General features: G+C 38.7%; 1 protein-coding gene across 2 annotated transcripts in view; it reads left to right on the plus strand.

Annotated features, from left to right (window-relative positions):
- LOC128697576 (germ line transcription factor 1) overlaps positions 1-24,128 on the plus strand; it is a 67,187-nt gene that overhangs the window by 5,746 nt on the left and 37,313 nt on the right. For both annotated transcript variants that reach the window (XR_011393138.1, XM_053789376.2), the window contains exons 4-8: positions 1,320-2,027; positions 4,200-4,379; positions 4,851-4,950; positions 9,521-9,711; positions 10,259-10,490. Coding sequence is in view for 1 of the 2 variants with exons in the window: in XM_053789376.2 (XP_053645351.2) it covers positions 1,320-2,027; positions 4,200-4,379; positions 4,851-4,950; positions 9,521-9,711; positions 10,259-10,490 (1,411 nt within the window). In the remaining variant the exon portion in view is untranslated. The remainder of the gene's footprint in view (positions 1-1,319; positions 2,028-4,199; positions 4,380-4,850; positions 4,951-9,520; positions 9,712-10,258; positions 10,491-24,128) is intronic.

Genomic DNA, 24,128 nt, shown 5'->3' on the forward strand with positions numbered 1-24,128 from the left:
CCAGTATTGTTTACTGTTTGTGTTAGTGCTTAGCCTTGCTCTTGGATGCCCATGGGATTGACTATTATTTCTATACTGACAGTATGTAAGTCAACATCAGGGTTCTAAAAGTGGAAGATGCAAAACTGAATATTCAATCTGATGACAAAATTGAAACTAATTGATGGTGAGACAAATTTTAAGGGTCAGAGTAAACTTGAGAGGAGTATGGATTGGAGATTTTGGTGACTCTTAATGTAATACTGTCAGTTTGCAGCCTGGGGATCAGTGAGGAATCTGGGTGTTTACCTGATTCTTCATTGTCATTTGTTGGACACATCAACCAAATTGTTAAATCTTTCAGTTTTCATATTTGCAATCTCTGCAGTCAGACAATATCTTGAGAAGCAGAATACTATCTTGGTCCTTAACCACACATTTGTTTCTTCTCAAATTGTTTTTTGCAATTTTTAGTGAATTTACTTAACTACATGCTAAAAAAGACTTCAGTCTGTATGGAATCATGCAGCTAGACTGGTATTTCCACTCCCAGCTGGGGTCCTGACTAGTCTCTAGTTGTATGAGCTGCATTGGCTCCATGTCAAAGCAAGAATTGGATTTAAAGGCTGTTTATTAGCATTTAGTGCTAATATCTTGCTGATATGCTTATGCCTTTTACATGGGAATGTTTCTGCAAATTGCCATTGACCCTTTTAGAATGATAAAGCCGTGTGCTGTTGGAGAACAATTATTCACAGAAAGAGCCTTTTTCTTTTGTCTCTCCTAGATTGTTCAACAGGTTGTCAGTGTCTGTTTAGTCAGAAATCTGTTCATGCTTTAAAGCTCGTTAAAAATATACACTGCTGAGAAAATTTCAGTTCTCTATCTTGTTAGCCTTGATACTACAACAGTCCTTATGAATAGTTAGCCATTGAACTGGATTTTTTTTTTTTTATATGTACTATAGTGTATTCAGATTTCTGAATCGTGCATTTTCCTGCTTTGGTATGCTCACCTGGCACTACTCTGCTGCCACCCTTTTCAGTTGGGGTGCCTTGATGAAGCTCTCTTGATCTAGGGAACTGGAGCTGCCCTTCCTTTCCTTAGATCAAACCTGATTGCAATCCATTTCCTTGGGTGCTGTATGATGTTAATGGGCTTAGCCCATTTTATGAATATAAAATAATTTTGTTGTAATCAATTGGGTAAATAATGTTGTTATTCTTCAAGTTGTCTAATTTTTTGTTTTGTGTATTTTCATTGTGATTGTTGTGATATTTAGTATTACTATTTGTGTATTTTTTTAAAATTATTGAAAAATAGTGTTCTTTCTGTTTCAGAATGATGACATCAAGGAATGTCACAGTGATGATGAATTTGAGAAAACACTCCAACAGCTCGATCATCCACATCTGCCCAAGAAACAGAAGCGTGAAAACAAAATGTTTTCACCTAAGGAAGAAAAACCTAAATCAGAAGAAGACAATCAGAGGCCTCGACAGCAAGGACTGTCCACTAAATTATCTGAAAAATTTAAGCAGTTTGAGTGCAAACAAGAAACTTTTAAAGAGAAAACCCCTAAGAAGAATCATAATAAAAAAGAATACAAAGAAAGATTGCAGAATTTTGGAAGTACAACACAAACTTCTTCTGAAAAAGACATGAAATTAAAAATAAAACACAGTGAGAGTTCAATGAAGGATGAAGAATCAGCAACTAAAAGAGAAAAAACAAGTAAGCATGATACAGCCAAAAGAGAAAGGATTGGTGAAGAAAAGACAATTAAAAAGGGAGAAAATATAATTAAAGAAAATTTATCACCCATTAGAGAAAGAAAAATATCTCCCAAGAAAGACAGGAATGATTCATGTGTTGAGAAAAAAGAGGAAGGAAAGAAAGTAACACCAGCAAAATCAGAGAATACTAAAGTGGCTGGAGAAACTGGCACCACTCCACAAGATGACAAGAAAAAACAAGCCAGGGTGGCTTACCTGAAGTTTCTCCAGAGATCTGGGCCAGCCAACCCAGGAAGTAAACCTATCCCAGAGGTGTGTGTTTTTTTTTTTTTTACCATCTCGCAGACCCTAAGAAGTAAACTTTTTTTTTTTTTTTAATGCACCGGCCATCTCTCACCAAGGCAGGGTGACCTAAAAGGAAAAACTTGTGTTTTTCTTTTTACATTTAGTAATTTATACAGGAGAAGAGGTTACTAGCCTCTTGCTCCCTGCATTTTAGTTGCCTCTTATGACACGCATGGCTTATGGAGGAAGGATTCTTTTCCACTCCCCTACTTAGTCCCTAGCTGTCTTTCTAGAAAAGCATGGACATTACCATTCAGATAATCCAACAAGCCTCAGCATTCCCACTCATTTTTCAGAATGCAGGCACTGTAATTAACACATTCAGAACTCACCTTGGATAAATAGTTATCCTGAATCCTCTCATAAATGTTAACTTTCTCTCCAACAGCATGTCAAATCTCAAAATCCATTTATTTCTAGTTACTCTGATCTAACATACTGACACTTACACCTGTTGAATGCTGAAGCATTATGTTCAAACTAATTTTCAGGATTTGACATTGCTTAAATGGTATACAGTATGTAATGAATTTTGGATTTTCTTTGCCCAATGAAGGCAACCTATCCTCTTAATACAACAAACCCATCAGCTGATGCATCCATTCCCAGGTATTGTCTAAATACAATGACTTCCTCTATACTCCTTTTTGTGCTGATCTTAATTTTTTCATTCCCTGCACTTTTTTTCTCATTACCATACTTTTTTTCTGCATCACTTATTAGCTTTTATATTTAATATATGTAAACACTGTTCTTTCAACAAACTGGCCGTATTCCACCGAGGCAGGGTGGCCCAAAAAGAAAAACGAAAGTTTCTCTTTTCAAATTTAGTAATTTATACAGGAGAAGGGGTTACTAGCCCCTTGCTCCCGGCATTTTAGTCACCTCTTACAACACGCATGGCTTATGGAGGAAGAATTCTGCTCCACTTCCTCCATGGAGATAAGAGGAAATAAACAAGAACAAGAACTAGAAAGAAAATAGAAGATAACCCAGAGGGATGTGTATATATATGCTTGTACATGTATGTGTAGTGTGACCTAAGTGTAAGAAGAAGTAGCAAGACGTACCTGAAATCTCGCATGTTTATGAGACAAAAAAGACACCAGAAATCCTACCATCATGTAAAACAATTACAGGTTTCCGGTTTACAGTCATTTGGCAGGACGGTAGTACCTCCCTGGGCGGTTGCTGTCTACCAACCTACTACCTAGGGTAAACACTGTTATTCACTTTAATATGCTTTAAATAATCCTCAGTCAATTCATACATACTTGTTTTTCAGACCTGTGACTGGTTTTGAGGGTTCCACCCTCACAGATTCTTAAGGCCTGATTTTTTGTTGACCGTCTGATGAACCAGGCTGTTGCTTCCAGTAGCTCAGGCCTGTATAGCCAATGCAACCTGGCACTTCTTGCAGAAATTAGTCCAGTTTTTGTGTGGCATCATTTACATTAGGGATGGAGCCTAGAAAGTGAATTTTTTTCTTTTTGTTGACAACCTTTACATAATTTTTTAAACATCATAAAACCAAGTTAGTTAGAGATCTCTTAACTGCTGTACTGCTTGTGAAATGGTACTATACCTGGGACTTCAGGTTATATATGGTATACTCCTCAAGGAAGGTGCCTTAATACCAGTGAGGCTCTTGGTCCAAGGAATAGAGCCTATCCTCCTCATCCATGAATAAAACCTGATTTTTTCCATTTCCCTAGGCACTGTATGACCTTTAGTGGTTAAAAGCTTTCCCGCATGAATGTAAAATAATAATAATGCTAATAGCCTGGACAGTGGTGAAAGTGTTGAATGATGATTTTTGTTTTTTTTTGTTTTTTTGTCACCCTGCCTTGGTGGGAAATAGTTGGCATGTTGAAAAAAAAATATCCTGGAGGCAGGAAGTAGTGTCTGCACTCTGAATGAGGGGTGTGGATGTTAGGGTTCCAAGGGTGATGTGAGTTGTGATGTCTGCACACTTCTAACAAGGATAAATGATGAATTTTTTTTTTTTTTTTCACCCTGGCATGGTGGGAGACAGCTAGTGTGTTAAAAAATATATGTTATAATATACTGTGTACATATAAAATTTAAAACAAACTTTGTGTAGGAGATATCATAAAAAGAGACTTTGTTTTATTACAGGGTCAACCAGGGTGTTTACAAGGCTTGGTGTTTGTGCTTAGTGGAGTGCTTGACAGTCTGGATCGAGAAGAAGCTGGTGAATTGGTGAAGAAGTATGGAGGCAAAGTTACCACCTCACTCAGTCGCAATACATCCTACTTGGTGCTCGGTGCAGAACCTGGGCAGAGTAAACTTAGCAAAGTAAGATTTTGTGTACCAATTTATATAAGATATTTGTGATTTGTTAGAAAAAATTTGAGATTGCTGAAAATTTCTGAAAAGAATTTTCAAAAGTGTGAATGTAGTTATTAATTCCGTTGCTCCTAATATTTTAGCCCTCTTTTTCATGCAGTATTATTTCATATTTTCTGGGTATCATTATGTGGGATAGCATGGTGTGAGGTCAGGTCTAAGGAGTAGTATGGTGTCATGTGATGCCTTGTCTGTGTTCCACTGTGGTGTGGAGTCAGGGACTATTGGCTCTAGTGTGGCATCCGGTTCTTGAGGCAGTGTGGTGTGGGGCCAAGTCTAGTGATATATATTCAGGAAAGAAGAATCAGTTGAGATTATTATAGTTCAGTACATTGAACTGATACATTATTTAGTATGAAAGATTGTTTAAGTATATATAATATTGTCTAGAATGTATCTAGAAAACTTCATATTTTCTAGGCTGAGCAGTTAGGCACAAAGCAGTTGGATGAAGATGGCCTTTTGGAATTAATACGTACTTTACCTGGCAAGGGACCCAGGCAAGATTCTACTAGGGAAGGTAGGCAATTTTTAAAGTTTTCACTAAACTAAAATCTAAAGGTTTATGAATGATATAGAATAAGGATGGCCAACCTTTTGCATTGTATGCGCCAATTTTTTTACGCTCTAGTTCAGATGCACCATATGACACTTGTATCCCCATTCAATTCTATAAAAATGTTAATAAGGACATATTTAGCATTTTTACATAAAATGATTTAATACAAAGACAAGATAAACATTACTTACTTTAACCCTTTGGGGGTCGGCAGGTCCTCTCAGAGACTTGTTCTCAGGGTCGGCCAAATTTCAAAAAAAAAAAAAAAAATTATTTTTTCTTATGAAAAGATAGAGAATCTTTTCCCGATCATAATGACACCAAAAGTATGAAATTTGATGGAAAACTTACGGAATTATGCTCTCACGAAGTTAACGGTCTCGACGATGTTTACGCATCGGCGATTTTGCCCACTTTGAGCCCTATTTTCGGCCAATTCCAGTGTACTAATTGACAAAAATCATAACTATTTCGCTAGAACTCCATTTTTTCTATCGAATGAGTACAAGAAACCACCTATTTACTGATTTCAACTATCCAATAAAGTGGTCAGAATTTAGCAATTTTGCCAATTTCACAAAAATTTCAAAAGATGTCAATTTCTGAATAGGGTCCAGAATAAACAAGAAAGACATTCCTGGCACTAAAATAACAAGTTCTCTGTTTGTTAGTCACATCCCCAGGCCCCTCTTATATTTCTTTGGCTTTCCACTTTGAATTTTTATTCTTACAAAAAAAATAAGATTTACTGTTATGCAGACTACTGCATTAGTATAGAAATGGTATGAATAATATCAGCGCACTTGTGAAAGAATATTAGACTCGCCAGTTGATGTCTATTGGACGCTTGGCATGATTTGTTTACCTTTGAACTTTGGTAAAAATTGAACATTTCTGCTACTTTGAGCTCAATTTCAAGGTACTTTTCATTGTAAAACCAGTCAGAATCATCTCAATTTCTGTAATATGTCTTCTATTCTATAAAATGAGACCAAGAAAACTAGAATACAATAATAAATACCATATGAAAATACATTGCAAAGTCGCTGTTTTAATCCAAAAACACGGTCAAAGTTTTTTTTTTCTCATTACGCACTGTGTGCTGCAGGATTTTTTTTATACTGCACACAGTGACCACATAGACCCATTTTTTTCATATGTAGGCCTACCAGCTTTCTCTCACTAGATTTGAGGGCGCTAGAATTTAGGCGTACTAGTACGTCAAAAACCCTGGGTCGTAAGCCGTACTAGTACGTCCGAAACCCCCAAAGGGTTAGAGACTTTTGAGTCTACTTTGATTTTGCCATGCTTGTAATGTTTGCAGTTAAATTAGTTACTGAGAGCAGCAGAGAATTCTTCAGATTTGAATCAGTCATGTGCAACCTCAGTTTATTTTTAATCCATATCATTGATGAAAATGCTTATTTTATTATTTATTTTTATTAACACACTGGCCGATTCCCACCAAGGCAGGGTGGCCCGAAAAAGAAAAACTTTCACCATCATTCACTCCATCACTGTCTTGCCAGAAGGGTGCTTTACACTACAGTTTTTAAACTGCAGCATTAACACCCCTCCTTCAGAGTGCAGGCACTGTACTTCCCATCTCCAGGACTCAAGTCCGGCCTGCCGGTTTCCCTGAACCCCTTCATAAATGTTACTTTGCTCACACTCCAACAGCACATCAAGTATTAAAAACCATTTGTCTCCATTCACTCCTATCAAACACGCTCACGCATGCCTGCTGGAAGTCCAAGCCCCTCGCACACAAAACCTCCTTTACCCCCTCCCTCCAACCTTTCCTAGGCCGACCCCTACCCCGCCTTCCTTCCACTACAGACTGATACACTCTTGAAGTCATTCTGTTTTGCTTATTATCATAAAATACTTGTTTTACGTTGTTCCAAAATGACAGGTGTAACTCTGGGCAAATTTTCTGAGTTCTGAAAAATGTTCACAGGGTAATGATCAAAAAATATTAATTATGTCAGAAACATTTGGAACTGAGGGAGGCTCATCAAATTTCATTTTCAATAATGAAAATGTTTTATTTGTATGTTACTTGGCATCTTCAGGATTTTTTGTTCACTAAGTGAAAATGGGTTTATAAATGCAAGTATACAGTCTTCTTCTTTAATAAAATCACTAAAACAACTGTCAAATGACTTGCAATAATTTGATTTTTTGCAGTATATTCTGTAAAATTGCCATTATCTTCAGCGCATTCACTCTTTTAAATGTGGAAACTGGCTCAAATCGTCATTTTTTAACTGAGAGGTAAACAGCTTTAACATCATCTTGAATGCACTGGTAACATTTACTAAGCTAAGAAACAATTTGTTCTTGCCCTTCAGTTTCAAATTTAGATCATTGAGATGGCTGCTAACATTAGCTAAATATGCTAACTCAAATAGCCATTTATCACATAAAAAGGCTCTTTCCTCAGGCAGCTCATTCTTCTCTTCTATAAAATTATGAACATTATTTTTCAGTTTCCAAAATCTACTGGGAACCTCACAATGAAGGATGAGATCACTATATTCCAAATCTAATAATTCACAATATTCTGTGAATTCTCTTCTGTTTATCCTCTTTCTCTAATTTTGTTCTAACATTTCACAATGAGTAGTATAACATGCTGCAGATTTTAAGTTTTTCTACACACTGACTCTTGTGTATAATGCACTGATATTTTAGTTGAAGACGACCTAAAAAGATTTAAAGCAATCCCAGCTGCTTTACTTATCATTGACAGTGCTCCATCAGCACAAACACTGATAAGTTTACTATAATCTAGTTGCAGATTTTCTAGGCTATGCCTAGATCATTAAATGTGTCTGATCCTCTTGTTTTTCCATGAAGCAACTCAAAACAGATAAGCTCTTCAAAGATGTTAAAATTATCAATTCCTCTTATAAAAAAGCTTAACTGGGCTACAACAAAAATGTCAGCAGATTTGTTCAGAGCAAAAAAAAAAGAAAAGAAAGTACAAGCATGGTCAAGGTCTTTCAGTTGCTCAGATACATGATGGGAAAGTTTTTTGGTGCGTCTTGTAACTGTTTGGTTTGACAGAGCTATTTTGTCTGCTTTTCTTTCAATATTTTTATCACTAAGACATCTTGCAAATATTTGGAGAAAAGTCTTAACAGTTTCTTTTCCATCAGAGAAATGTTTCTGTTTTTTAGCCAACACAAAGGGAATTTCATAGGACGCTTCTGTCATTGCCAGACTTTCACAACTTCTTTTAACAAATATATTTTGTCTTCTTTTTATTTCATCCTATTTTTTCTTAATCGCATGCTCTTTCTGTAACTCAGATCCGAGCCACGGGGGTGTTGAACCCCGGAACCCTCTCCAGGTAAACTAACCAGTTTTTCTTCTATTTCAGCCTGATGTTTTTTATAGTGTATTAAGATCATATCCTCTATTATCTGAAAGTGTGTTCTCACAAACAATGCACAATGGTTTTTCTGATGGGCCCGCAATAAATAAGAACTCATTTTCCCACTGTTCATTAAATTGACGCTTACTATCACTTTCTGCTTTTCTTTTGCTCATTTTTTTTTTTTTTTTTTTCACTGTGATGTGTAACTGACTGTAAAAGCAAAGCTTAAGTTTTAAAAAGTACAAAACTTTATTTGTTCATAAAGAGCGAAGCACAACTTTACCACACGAGTGACACTTGTAAACTGACTGGTAAAAATGTGCAACACACTGCTGCCACTGCTGGTGCCTCAAGATCAAACAAGTATCAAATGTGCACACTTATGGAATGACTCCTGTACAAACGTTCCTCTTTGTGTAATGTCTCTGATAAGGGCAGAGCACAAAGCATTTGAGTTATATAGTAACTCGGGGCAGAGCACAGAGCATTTGAGTTATATAGTAACTCAAATGCAGTGTGGGTGTTCCCTGCAGTTTGTTTCTAGTCTTATCTCACTGAATATTTTTTAACTGAAAACAGATTAATGTGAAAGATGACGACATTATCTAAATAATGTTCATGAAATAATAAAATCACTAAAAATGATTGCTAAGTTTTAGGTTTATTCTCAGTAAAACTCATTTCTAGCTGTAAGTTACTTGAATTTCTCTTATAAATTTTTCTACAAATCAGTTATTGGCTAATACTTTTTGTATGAGTAGGCTTGCTTTTTTATTATTAACACTGGGGTGCAATGCGCCACTTATAATGATGTGTGCCACTTTTGGTGCTTGTGCCATAGGTTGGCCATCCCTGATATAGAGTAATTAGTTTACAGAATGATATATGTCACCTAGTGGAATCCAAGAAGCAGCTACATTGATACCTTTAAGGAGGGTTTCCTTGATGCTGATGAAGGGCTCTTGAGCCAAGGAATAGGAGTTACTCTTCCCTTTTGCTGAAATCTGATTACGTGTCATTCCCAGGCACTCTATGACCTCTACAGGTTTAATACTTTCCCATGAATATAACTGATAATTCTATTTTTTAATTCACCATACTCACCTTCTCATGGGGCTGCAAGTTAATATTTTTATGCTTTAATAGGTAAAACTTCAAGCAAGTTGAAGGGTTTTGCCAGGGGTTCAGAGGAGGAATCACCAGGAGAATCAGCACTGCATAGTCATTCTTGTAAGACTTCTCTCAGTTCAGATTCTTCAGCCCTCTCCAATGGCATTACCAAAACACCAAGTCCAAAAAAATCTTTCTTATTGTTGGAAAGTTCATATACTTCTCAGGTAAGAAAGACTTAAACTATTGTCTATAATCTGGCATTGGGTAGGAATGACTACATTTTGGTACAGTGCCTGCACTCTAAAGGAGGTGTTGGGATATTTGCTATTTGGTGGGACATCTGAACTGTCATATCTGTGTGCCTCTGGCTAAACAATGATAGTGTAAACAATGGTAAAAATGTTTCTGTTTTTGGATCACCCTACCTCAGTGGGAGATGGCCAGTGTGTAGGGTGATCCAAAAAAGAAACTTTCACCATCATTTACATTATCACTGTCTTGCCAGAGGCACATAAATATGATAGTTCAGATGTCCCTCCTAACAGCAAATATCCCCACCCCTCCTTCAGAGTGCAAGCACTGTACTTCCCACCTCCTGAACTCAAATCATGAATGAATGAAACATTGTGTACATGATATTAAAGGTTCTTATGCTTTCTTGAGCCTTTTTAGTACTAACTGTTGATGTTTGCCACAATTTCACACTTTGTTTTGATAATTTTGTGTTACGTTATTAAAGTTGCTATACATGCTTACTTTTCTTGTTGACAGGAAACTGGAAGTCCATCTTCCACCAGTTCATCTCCTAAGACACAGCTCCTTTCATCTCAAGAACTTTCCAAGCGACCAAGTGAAGGGCTCATGTGGGTGGACAAGTATAAACCATCATCAATAAAGAACATAATAGGACAGCAAGGAGATCGCTCTAATGTGAAAAAATTGTATACTTGGTTACAAAACTGGCAAAAGAATCAACTAAGTGATAAAAAACTAACCAGGCCCAGTAAGTTTTGTTTTATATGGGTATCCCTCTATGCCATAAATGTGTTTTGGCTCATGGAGCATATAGCTAACATTGGGACACATTCATGTCTAATGGTTAATAAGGGTGATAAATCTGGGGTGAAAGATATGAGGGGAAAGGGATCATCTAGGAATGGTTGGAGGGAGGAAGTATATATAAGAGGTTTTTTGAGCTTCATGCTGGTGAGGGGCTCTTGATCTAGGGAATTGGATATGTGCTCCAGTTCCCTGAATTGGGCTTGAATACCTTCCACATCCCCCTCACAGGTGCTGTATAATCCTATAGGTTTAGTGCTTCCCCCTTGATTATAATAATAATAATTTTTGAGCTTAAGGGGTTTGAGCATCCAGCAGGCTTGCATGAGCATTTTGGATAGTGAATGGAGAAAAGTGGATTTTAATGGACATGCTGTTGGAGTGTGAGCAAGGAAACTTTTACGAAGGGATTCAGGGGAAAACTGTTTACCCAGACCTGAGTCCTGAATGTGGGAAAGGGCAGTATTTGCACCACCACCTCTACCACCACCTCTACCACCACCACCACCACTACCACCACCATCTCTACCACCAGCACGACTACTAGCACCACTACTACTACCACCACTACTACCACCACTACTACCACCACTACTACCACCACTGCTACCACCACTGCTACCACCACTGCTACCACTACTACCACCACCACTACTATCACTACCACTACTACCACCACCACTACTATCACTACCACTACTACCACCACCACTACTATCACTACCACTACTACCACCACCACTACTATCACTACCACTACTACCACCACCACTACTACCACCACCACTACCACCATTACTACCACCACTACCACCACCACTACCACCACCACTACCACCACCACTACCACCACTACCACCACCACTACCACCACCACTACCACCACCACTACCACCACCACTACCGCAGCTTAACAAGAGAGATGCTTCCATGGCGAGGTAACCACGTGCACTGAGCGAGTGACATGGGATGCTGCGCGGGTGTTGTGGCATTTGTTGTGCCAACTAGTGGCGGAATATCTGGTGCTTGCTTATAACTCAGATTTTGGCTCGCAACTCAAAGCAAAAATTCGACTCAACGACGGCTCGTAACTGAAAACTCTTAGTTGGTGCACTCGTAAGTCAAGGTACCACTGTATATATATATATATATATATAATATATTCTTTCTTTCAACACACCGGCCGTATCCCACCGAGGCGGGGTGGCCCAAAAGGAAAAACGAAAGTTTCTCCTTTTACATTTAGTAATATATACAGGAGAAGAGGTTACTAGCCCCTTGCTCCCGGCATTTTAGTTGCCTCTTACAACACGCATGGCTTACGGAGGAAGAATTCTGTTCCACTTCCCCATGGAGATAAGAGGAAATAAACAAGAATAAGAACTAGAAAGAAAATAGAAGAAAACCCAGAGGGGTGTGTATATATGTGCTTGTACATGTATGTGTAGTGTGACCTAAGTGTAAGTAGAAGTAGCAAGACGTACCTGAAATCTTGCATGTTCATGAGACAGAAAAAAGGACACCAGCAATCCTACCATCATGTAAAACAATTACAGGCTTTCGTTTTACACTCACTTGGCAGGACGGTAGTACCTCCCTGGGCGGTTGCTGTCTACCAACCTACTACCTATAATATAATATATATATATTATATATATATATATATATATATATATATATATATATAATATATATATATATATTATATATATATATATATTATATATATTTTCAACAAGTCGGCCGTCTCCCACCGAGGCAGGGTGACCCAAAAAAGAAAGAAAATCCCCAAAAAGAAAATACTTTCATCATCATTCAACACTTTCACCACACTGGCACATTATCACTGTTTTTGCAGAGGTGCTCAGAATACAACAGTCTAGAAGCATATACATATAAAGATACACAACATATATATTTATTTTATTATTTTTTATTATCACACTGGCCGATTCTCACCAAGGCAGGGTGGCCCGAAAAAGAAAAACTTTCACCATCATTCACTCCATCACTGTCTTGCCAGAAGGGTGCTTTACACTACAGTTTTTAAACTGCAACATTAACACCCCTCCTTCAGAGTGCAGGCACTGTACTTCCCATCTCCAGGACTCAAGTCCGGCCTGCCGGTTTCCCTGAATCCCTTCGTAAATGTTACTTTGCTCACACTCCAACAGCACGTCAAGTATTAAAAACCATTTGTCTCCATTCACTCCTATCAAGCACGCTCACGAATGCCTGCTGGAAGTCCAAGCCCCTCGCACACAAAACCTCCTTTACCCCCTCCCTCCAACCTTTCCTAGGCCGACCCCTACCCCGCCTTCCTTCCACTACAGACTGATACACTCTTGAAGTCATTTTGTTTCGCTCCATTCTCTCTACATGTCCGAACCACCTCAACAACCCTTCCTCAGCCCTCTGGACAACAGTTTTGGTAATCCCGCACCTCCTCCTAACTTCCAAACTACGAATTCTCTGCATTATATTCACACCACACATTGCCCTCAGACATGACATCTCCACTGCCTCCAGCCTTCTCCTCGCTGCAACATTCATTACCCACGCTTCACACCCATATAAGAGCGTTGGTAAAACTATACTCTCATACATTCCCCTCTTTGCCTCCAAGGACAAAGTTCTTTGTCTCCACAGACTCCTAAGTGCACCACTCACTCTTTTTCCCTCATCAATTCTATGATTCACCTCATCTTTCATAGACCCATCCGCTGACACGTCCACTCCCAAATATCTGAATATGTTCACCTCCTCCATACTCTCTCCCTCCAATCTGATATCCAATCTTTCATCACCTAATCTTTTTGTTATCCTCATAACCTTACTCTTTCCTGTATTCACCTTTAATTTTCTTCTTTTGCACACCCTACCAAATTCATCCACCAATCTATGCAACTTCTCTTCAGAATCTCCCAAGAGCACAGTGTCATCAGCAAAGAGCAGCTGTGACAACTCCCACTTTGTGTGTGATTCTTTATCTTTTAACTCCACGCCTCTTGTCAAGACCCTCGCATTTACTTCTCTTACAACCCCATCTATAAATATATTAAACAACCACGGTGACATCACACATCCTTGTCTAAGGCCTACTTTTACTGGGAAAAAATTTCCCTCTTTCCTACATACTCTAACTTCAGCCTCACTATCCTCGTAAAAACTCTTCACTGCTTTCAGTAACCTACCTCCTACACCATACACTTGCAACATCTGCCACATTGCCCCCCTATCCACCCTGTCATACGCCTTTTCCAAATCCATAAATGCCACAAAGACCTCTTTAACCTTATCTAAATACTGTTCACTTATATGTTTCACTGTAAACACCTGGTCCACACACCCCCTACCTTTCCTAAAGCCTCCTTGTTCATCTGCTATCCTATTCTCCGTCTTACTCTTAATTCTTTCAATTATAACTCTACCATACACTTTACCAGGTATACTCAACAGACTTATCCCCCTATAATTTTTGCACTCTCTTTTATCCCCTTTGCCTTTATACAAAGGAACTATGCATGCTGTCTGCCAATCCCTAGGTACCTTACCCTCTTCCATACATTTATTAAATAATTGCACCAACCACTCCAAAACTATATCCCCACCTGCTTTTAACATTTCTATCTTTATCCCATCAATCCCGGCTGCCTTACCCCCTTTCGTTTTACCTACTGCCTCACGAACTTCCCCCACACTCACAACTTGGTCTTCCTCACTCCTACAAGATGTTATTCCTCCTTGCCCTATACACAAAATCACAGCTTCCCTATCTTCATCAACATTTAACAATTCCTCAAAATATTCCCTCCATCTTCCCAATACCTGTAACTCTCCATTTAATAACTCTCCTCTCCTATTTTTAACTGACAAATCCATTTGTTCTCTAGGCTTTCTTAACTTGTTAATCTCACTCCAAAACTTTTTCTTATTTTCAACAAAATTTGTTGATAACATCTCACCCACTCTCTCATTTGCTCTCTTTTTACATTGCTTCACCACTCTCTTAACCTCTCTCTTTTTCTCCATATACTCTTCCCTCCTTGCATCACTTCTACTTTGTAAAAACTTCTCATATGCTAACTACTCTCTTTACATCATCATTCCACCAATCGCTCCTCTTCCCTCCTGCACCCACTTTCCTGTAACCACAAACTTCTGCTGAACACTCTAACACTACATTTTTAAACCTAGCCCATACCTCTTCGACCCCATTGCCTATGCTCTCATTAGCCCATCTATCCTCCAATAGCTGTTTATATCTTACCCTAACTGCCTCCTCTTTTAGTTTATAAACCTTCACCTCTCTCTTCCCTGATGCTTCTATTCTCCTTGTATCCCATCTACCTTTTACTCTCAGTGTAGCTACAACTAGAAAGTGATCTGATATATCTGTGGCCCCTCTATAAACATGTACATCCTGAAGTCTACTCAACAGTCTTTTATCTACCAATACATAATCCAACAAACTACTGTCATTTTGCCCTACATCATATCTTGTATACTTATTTATCCTCTTTTTCTTAAAATATGTATTACCTATAACTAAACCCCTTTCTATACAAAGTTCAATCAAAGGGCTCCCATTATCATTTACACCTGGCACCCCAAACTTACCTACCACACCCTCTCTAAAAGTTTCTCCTACTTTAGCATTCAGGTCCCCTACCACAATTACTCTCTCACTTGGTTCAAAGGCTCCTATACATTCACTTAACATCTCCCAAAATCTCTCTCTCTCCTCTGCATTCCTCTCTTCTCCAGTTGCATACACGCTTATTATGACCCACTTCTCGCATCCAACCTTTACTTTAATCCACATAATTCTTGAATTTACACATTCATATTCTCTTTTCTCCTTCCATAACTGATCATTTAACATTACTGCTACCCCTTCCTTTCCTCTAGCTCTCTCAGATACTCCAGATTTAATCCCATTTATTTCCCCCCACCGAAACTCTCCTACCCCCTTCAGCTTTGTTTCGCTTAGGGCCAGGACATCCAGCTTCTTTTCATTCATAACATCAGCAATCATCTGTTTCTTGTCATCCGCACTACATCCACGCACAATTAAGCATCCCAGTTTTATAAAATTTTTCTTCTTCTCTTTTTTAGTAAATGTCTACAGGAGAAGGGGTTACTAGGGGTTATATATATATATATATATAGATATATATATATATCCTCCATGGGGAAGTGGAACAGAATTCTTCCTCCGTAAGCCATGCGTGTTGTAAGAGGCGACTAAAATGCCGGGAGCAAGGGGCTAGTAACCCCTTCTCCTGTATATATTACTAAATTTAAAAAGAGAAACTTTAGTTTTTTCTTTTGAGCCACCCTGCCTCGGTGGGATACGGCTGGTATGTTGAAAGAAAGAAGAAGATATATATATATAGATATACAGTGGACCCCCGGTTAACGATTTTAATCCGTGCAAGAGGGCTCATCGTTATGCGAAATAATCGTTATGCGAATGAATTTTCCCCATAAGAAATAATGGAAATAAAATTAATCCGTGCAAGACGCCCAAAAGTATGAAAAAAATTTTTTTTTACCACATGAAATGTTAATTTTAATACACACAAACTGAAAAAGGCATGCACAATTACATGACACTTACTTTTATTGAAGATCTGGTGATGATTGATGGGATGGGAGGAGGGGAGAGCATTATCTTCTTACTGTTTAGAAGGGGAATCCCCTTCCATTAGGACTTGAGGTAGCAAGTCCTTTTCTGGGGTTACTTCCCTTCTTCTTTTAATGCCACTAGGACCAGCTTGAGAGTCACTGGACCTCTGTCGCACAACAAATCTGTCCATAGAGCTCTGTACCTCCCGTTCCTTCAAGACTTTCCTAAAATGGGCCATAACATTGTCATTGAAATAGTCACCAGCACGGCTTGCAACAGCTGTGTCAGGGTGATTTTCATCTATAAAGGTTTGCAGTTCAACCCACTGTGCACACATTTCCTTAATCTTTGAAGTAGGCACAATGGATTCCACAACTGGCATAGGCTTCTCAGGGTTAGCCCCAAACCCTTCAAAATCTTTCTTAATTTCCATACTAATTCTCACCCTTTTTACCACAGGGTTGGCACTAGAAGCTTTCTTGGGGCCCATGGTCACTTATTTTCCAGAAACAGCACCGAAAACACTGTAATAATACGAAATATTCCGAGTGTATGCTTGGATGTTACCGCGGAGGCTGGCTGGTAAACAATGGGACGGCCGGCACATGTGAGGGCACATTGGACGCGTCTCGGACGAAAATCGGTATGCGGGTTTTTAATCGGTATGCGCGGCAAAAATTTTGCGATAAAAGTAATCGTTATGCGGAAAAATCGCTATGCGATGCCATCGTTATGCGGGGGTCCACTGTATATATATATATATATATATATTTTTATATATATATATATTTATATATATATATATATATATATATATATATATATATATATATATATATACATACATACATACATACATACATACATACATACATATACACAGTGGACCCCCGCATAACGATGGCATCACATAGCGATTATTCCGCATACCGCTTACTTTAATCGCAAAATTTTTGCCGCGCATACCGATTAAAAACCCGCTCACCGATTTTCGTCCGAGACGCGTCCAATGTGCGCCCTCAGCCAGCCTCACATGTGCCGCCCGTGCCATTGTTTACCAGCCAGCCTCCGCGGTAACATCCAAGCATACACTCGGAATATTTCGTATTATTACAGTGTTTTCGGTGCTGTTTCTGGAAAATAAGTGACCATGGGCCCCAAGAAAGCTTCTAGTGCCAACCCTGTGGTAAAAAGGGTGAGAATTAGTATGGAAATTAAGAAAGATTTTGAAGGGTTTGGGGCTAACCCTGAGAAGCCTATGCCAGTTGTGGAATCCATTGTGCCTACTTCAAAAATTAAGGAAATGTGTGCACAGTGGGTTGAACTGCAAACCTTTATGGATGAAAATCACCCTGACACAGCTGTTGCAAGCCGTGCTGGTGACTATTTCAATGACAATGTTGTGGCCCATTTTAGACAAATCGTAAAGGAACGGGAGGTACAGAGCTCTATGGACAGATTTGTTGTGCGACAGAGGTCCAGTGACTCTCAAGCTGGTCCTAGTGGCATTAAAAGAAGAAGGGAAGTAACCCCGGAAATGGACTTGCTACCTCAAGTCCTAATGGAAGGGGATTCCCCTTCTAAACAATAAGTTCGACACTCTCCCCTCCTCCCATCCCATCAATCATCACCAGATCTTCAATAAAAGTAAGTGTCATGTAAGTGTGCATGCCTTTTTCAGTTTGTGTGTATTAAAATTAACATTTCATGTGGTAAAAAAATTTTTTTTTCATACTTTTGGGTGTCTTGCACGGATTAATTTTATTTCCATTATTTCTTATGGGGAAAATTCATTCACATAACGATTATTTCGCATAACAATTACCCCTCTTGCACGGATTAAAATCGTTAACCGGGGGTCCACTGTATATATATATATATATACATATATATATATATATATATATATATATATATATATATATATATATATATATATATTATATATATATATATATATATATATATATATATATATATATTATATATATATATATATATATATATATATATATATATATATATATATATATATATATATATATATATATATATATATATATATATATATATATATATATATATATATATATATATATATATATATATATATATATATATATATATATATATATATATATATAATTTTATTTATACACACTCATCTGAGTTTTCTTTGATTTTATCTTAATAGTTCTTGGTCTTATTACTTTTCCTTTTATATCCATGGGGAAGTGGAATAAGAATCTTTCCTCCGTAAGCCATGCGTGTTGTAAAAGTCAACTAAAATGCCGGGAACAATGGGCTAGTAACCCCTTTTCCTGTAAAGATTACTAAAAAGAATAAGAAGAAGAAATTTGTCAAAGTGGGAAGTCTGAATGTGCGTGGATGTTGTGCAAATGATAAGAAAGAGATGATTGTGGATGTTATGAATGAGAAGAAGCTGGATGTCCTGGCTTTAAGTGAAACGAAGCTGAAGGGGGTGGGAGAGTTTCAATGGAGAGGAATAAATGGGATTAGGTCAGGGGTTTCAAATAGAGTTAGAGCTAAAGAAGGAGTAGCAATAATGTTGAAGGATAAGCTATGGCAGGAAAAGAGGGACTATAAATGTATTAATTCAAGGATTATGTGGAGTAAAATAAAGATTGGATGTGAAAAGTGGGTTATAGTAAGCGTGTATGCACCTGAAGAAGAAAGAAGTGTAGAGGAGAGAGAGAGATTTTCGGAAATGTTGAGTGAATGCGTGGGGAGGTTTGAATCAAGTGTGAGAGTAATGGTGGTTGGGGATTTCAATGCTAAAGTGGGTAAAAATGTTATGGAGGGAGTAGTAGGTAAATTTGGGGTGCCAGGGGTAAATGTAAATGGGGAGCCTTTAATTGAGCTATGTGTAGAAAGAGATTTGGTAATAAGTAATACATATTTTAGGAAAAAGAGGATAAATAAATATACAAGGTATGATGTAGCATGTAATGAAAGTAGTTTGTTAGATTATGTATTGGTGGATAAAAGGTTGATGGGTAGGCTCCAGGATGTACATGTTTATAGAGGGGCAACTGATATATCGGATCATTATTTAGTTGTAGCTACAGTTAGAGTAAGAGGTAGATATGAAAAGAGGAAGGTGGCAACAACAAGTAAGAGGGAGGTGAAAGTGTATAAACTAAGGGAGGAGAAAGTTCGGGCGAGATATAAGCGACTGTTGGCAGAAAGGTGGGCTAGTGCAAAGATGAGTAGTGGGGGGGGGGGTTGAAGAGGGTTGGAATAGTTTTAAAAATGCAGTATTAGAATGTGGGGCAGAAGTTTGTGGTTATAGGAGGGTGGGGGCAGGTGGAAAGAGGAGTGATTGGTGGAATGATGAAGTAAAGGGTGTGATAAAAGAGAAAAAGTTAGCTTATGAGAGGTTTTTACAAAGCAGAAGTGTTATAAGAAAAGCAGAGTAAATGGACAGTAAAAGAAAGGTGGAGAGTGGTGAGAGAGTGCAAAAGGAGAGCAGATGATAGAGTGGGAGAGGCACTGTCAAGAAATTTTAATGAAAATAAGAAAAAATTTTGGAGTGAGTTAAACAAGTTAAGAAAGCCTAGGGAAAGTATGGATTTGTCAGTTAAAAATAGAGTAGGGGAGTTAGTAGATGGGGAGAGGGAGGTATCAGGTAGATGGCGAGAATATTTTGAGGAACTTTTAAATGTTGAGGAAGAAAGGGAGGTGGTAATTTCATGCACTGGTCAGGGAGGTATACCATCTTTTAGGAGTGAAGAAGAGCAGAATGTAAGTGTGGGGGAGGTACGTGAGGCATTACGTAGAATGAAAGGGGGTAAAGCAGCTGGAACTGATGGGATCATGACAGAAATGTTAAAAGCAGGGGGGGATATAGTGTTGGAGAGGTTGGTACTTTTGTTTAATAAATGTATGAAAGAGGGGAAGGTACCTAGGGATTGGCGGAGAGCATGTATAGTCCCTTTATATAAAGGGAAAGGGGACAAAAGAGATTGTAAAAATTATAGAGGAACAAGTTTATTGAGTATACCAGGAAAAGTGTATGGTAGGGTTATAATTGAAAGAATTAGAGGTAAGACAGAATGTAGGATTGCGGATGAGCAAGGAGGTTTCAGAGTGGGTAGGGGATGTGTAGATCAAGTGTTTACATTGAAGCATATATGTGAACAGTATTTAGATAAAGGTAGGGAAGTTTTTATTGCATTTATGGATTTAGAAAAGGCATATGATAGAGTGGATAGAGGAGCAATGTGGCAGATGTTGCAAGTATATGGAATAGGTGGTAAGTTACTAAATGCTGTAAAGAGTTTTTATGAGGATAGTGAGGCTCAGGTTAGGGTGTGTAGAAGAGAGGGAGACTACTTCCCGGTAAAAGTAGGTCTTAGACAGGGATGTGTAATGTCACCATGGTTGTTTAATATATTTATAGATGGGGTTGTAAAAGAAGTAAATGCTAGGGTGTTCGGGAGAGGGGTGGGATTAAATTATGGGGAATCAAATTCAAATTGGGAATTAACTCAGTTACTTTTTGCTGATGATACTGTGCTTATGGGAGATTCTAAAGAAAAATTGCAAAGGTTAGTGGATGAGTTTGGGAATGTGTGTAAAGGTAGAAAGTTGAAAGTGAACATAGAAAAGAGTAAGGTGATGAGGGTATCAAATGATTTAGATAAAGAAAAATTGGATATCAAATTGGGGAGGAGGAGTATGGAAGAAGTAAATGTTTTCAGATACTTGGGAGTTGACGTGTCGGCGGATGGATTTATGAAAGATGAGGTTAATCATAGAATTGATGAGGGAAAAATGGCGAGTGGTGCATTGAGGTATATGTGGAGTCAAAAAACGTTATCTATGGAGGCAAAGAAGGGAATGTATGAAAGTATAGTAGTACCAACACTCTTATATGGGTGTGAAGCTTGGGTGGTAAATGCAGCAGCGAGGAGTCGGTTGGAGGCAGTGGAGATGTCCTGTCTAAGGGCAATGTGTGGTGTAAATATTATGCAGAAAATTCGGAGTGTGGAAATTAGGAAAAGGTGTGGAGTTAATAAAAGTATTAGTCAGAGGGCAGAAGAGGGGTTGTTGAGGTGGTTTGGTCATTTAGAGAGAATGGATCAAAGTAGAATGACATGGAAAGCATATAAATCTATAGGGACAGGAAGGTGAGGTAGGGGTCGTCCTCGAAAGGGTTGGAGAGAGGGGGTAAAGGAGGTTTTGTGGGCAAGGGGCTTGGACTTCCAGCAAGCGTGCGTGAGCGTGTTAGATAGGAGTGAATGGAGACGAATGGTACTTGGGACCTGACGATCTGTTGGAGTGTGAGCAGGGTAATATTTAGTGAAGGGATTCAGGGAAACCGGTTATTTTCATATAGTCGGACTTGAGTCCTGGAAATGGGAAGTACAATGCCTGCACTTTAAAGGAGGGGTTTGGGATATTGGCAGTTTGGAGGGATATGTTGTGTATCTTTATACATATATGCTTCTAAACTGTTGTATTCTGAGCACCTCTGCAAAAACAGTGATTATGTGTGAGTGTGGTGAAAGTGTTGAATGATGATGAAAGTATTTTCTTTTTGGGGATTTTCTTTCTTTTTTGGGTCACCCTGCCTCAGTGGGAGACGGCCAACTTGTTGAAAAAAAAATATATATATATATATATATACATTTATATATATATATATATATATATATATATATATATATATATTTATATATATATATATATATATATATATACAGTGGACCCCCGCATAACGATGGCATCACATAGCGATTATTTCGCATACCGCTTACTTTAATCGCAAAATTTTTGCCGCGCATACCGATTAAAAACCCGCTCACCGATTTTCGTCCGAGACGCGTCCAATGTGCGCCCTCAGCCAGCCTCACATGTGCCGCCCGTGCCATTGTTTACCAGCCAGCCTCCGCGCTAACATCCAAGCATACACTCGGAATATTTCGTATTATTACAGTGTTTTCGGTGCTGTTTCTGGAAAATAAGTGACCATGGGCCCCAAGAAAGCTTCTAGTGCCAACCGTACACCAATAAGGGTAAGAATACCCATTGAAATGAAGAAAGAGATCATTGATAAGTATGAAAGTGGAGTGCGTATCGCCGACCTAGTCAAGTTGTACAAGAAACCCCAATCAACCATCGCTACTATTGTGGGCACCAAAAAGACAATCAAGGAAGCTGTTCTTGCCAAAGGTTTAACTGTGTTTTCGAAACAAAGATCGCAAGTGATGGAAGATGTTGAGAGACTCTTATTGGTGTGGATAAATGAAAAACAGCTAGCAGGAGATAGCGTCTCTCAAGCGATCATATGTGAAAAGGCTAGGAAGTTGCATGACGATTTAATTAAAAAAATGCCTGCAACTAGTGATGATGTGAGTGAATTTAAGGCCAGCAAAGGTTGGTTTGAGAGATTTAAGAAGCGTAGTGGCATCCATAGTGTGATAAGGCATGGTGAGGCTGCCAGTTCGGACCACAAAGCGGCTGAAAAATATGTGCAGGAATTCAAGGAGTACATAGAAACTGAAGGACTGAAACCTGAACAAGTGTTTAATTGTGATGAAACAGGCCTGTTCTGGAAGAAAATGCCAAGCAGGACCTACATTACTCAGGAGGAAAAGGCACTCCCAGGACATAAGCCTATGAAAGACAGGCTTACTCTTCTCATGTGTGCCAATGCTACTGGTGATTGCAAAGTGAAGCCTTTATTAGTGTATCACTCTGAAACTCCCAGAGCGTTCAGGCAAAAGAATGTCCTCAAGGATAATTTGTGTGTGCTGTGGAGGGCAAACAGTAAGGCATGGGTCACTAGGGAATTTTTCTATAACTGGTTACACCATGCATTTGCCCCCAATGTGAAAGATTACCTAACTGAAAAGAAATTAGAACTTAAGTGCCTCCTGGTGTTAGACAATGCCCCTGGTCATCCTACAGACGTGGCAGAGCGACTTTATGGGGACATGAGCTTCATTAAGGTGAAGTTTTTGCCTCCTAATACCACTCCTCTCCTGCAGCCCATGGACCAGCAGGTTATTTCCAACTTCAAGAAACTGTACACAAAAGCTCTGTTTGAAAGGTGCTTTGTAATGACCTCAGAAACTCAACTGACTCTAAGAGAGTTTTGGAGAGATCACTTTAATATCCTCAATTGTGTAAACCTTATAGGTAAGGCTTGGGAGGAAGTGACTAAGAGGACCTTGAACTCTGCTTGGAAGAAACTGTGGCCAGAATGTGTAGACAAAAGGGATTTTGAAGGGTTTGAGGCTAACCCTGAGAATCCTGTGCCAGTTGAGGAATCCATTGTGGCATTGGGAAAGTCCTTGGGGTTGGAGGTTAGTGGGGAGGATGTGGAAGAGTTGGTGGAGGAGGACAATGAAGAACTAACCACTGATGAGCTGATAGATCAACTTCAAGAGCAAGAGGCCAGACCTGGGGAAACTGGTTCAGAGGAGGGGAGAGAGAAATTGAAGAAGTTGCCTACTACAAAGATAAAGGAAATCTGTGCAAAGTGGCTTGAAGTGCAAACCTTCATGGATGAAAATCACCCTCACACAGCTATTGCAAGCCGTGTTGGCAACCTGTACACTGACAATGTTGTGAAACACTTTAGGGAAGTGATAAAGGAACGAGAGGTACAGGCCACTATGGACAGATATCTTGTGCGAAAGAAGTCCAGTGACTCTGAAGCTGGCCCTAGTGGCATTAAAAGAAGAAGGGAAGTAACCCCAGAAAAGGACTTACTACCTCAAGTCCTAATGGAAGGGGATTCCCCTTCTAAACACTAACACTCTCTCTCCCCTCCTCCCATCCCATCAATCATCACCAGATCTTCAATAAAAGTAAGTGTCATGTAAGTGTGCATGCCTTTTTCAGTTTGTGTGTATTAAAATTAATATTTCATGTGGTAAAAAAAAATTTTTTTTCATACTTTTGGGTGTCTTGCACGGA

Source organism: Cherax quadricarinatus, chromosome 44 (genome assembly GCF_038502225.1).
Source record: "Cherax quadricarinatus isolate ZL_2023a chromosome 44, ASM3850222v1, whole genome shotgun sequence".
Classification (NCBI taxonomy): domain Eukaryota; kingdom Metazoa; phylum Arthropoda; class Malacostraca; order Decapoda; family Parastacidae; genus Cherax; species Cherax quadricarinatus.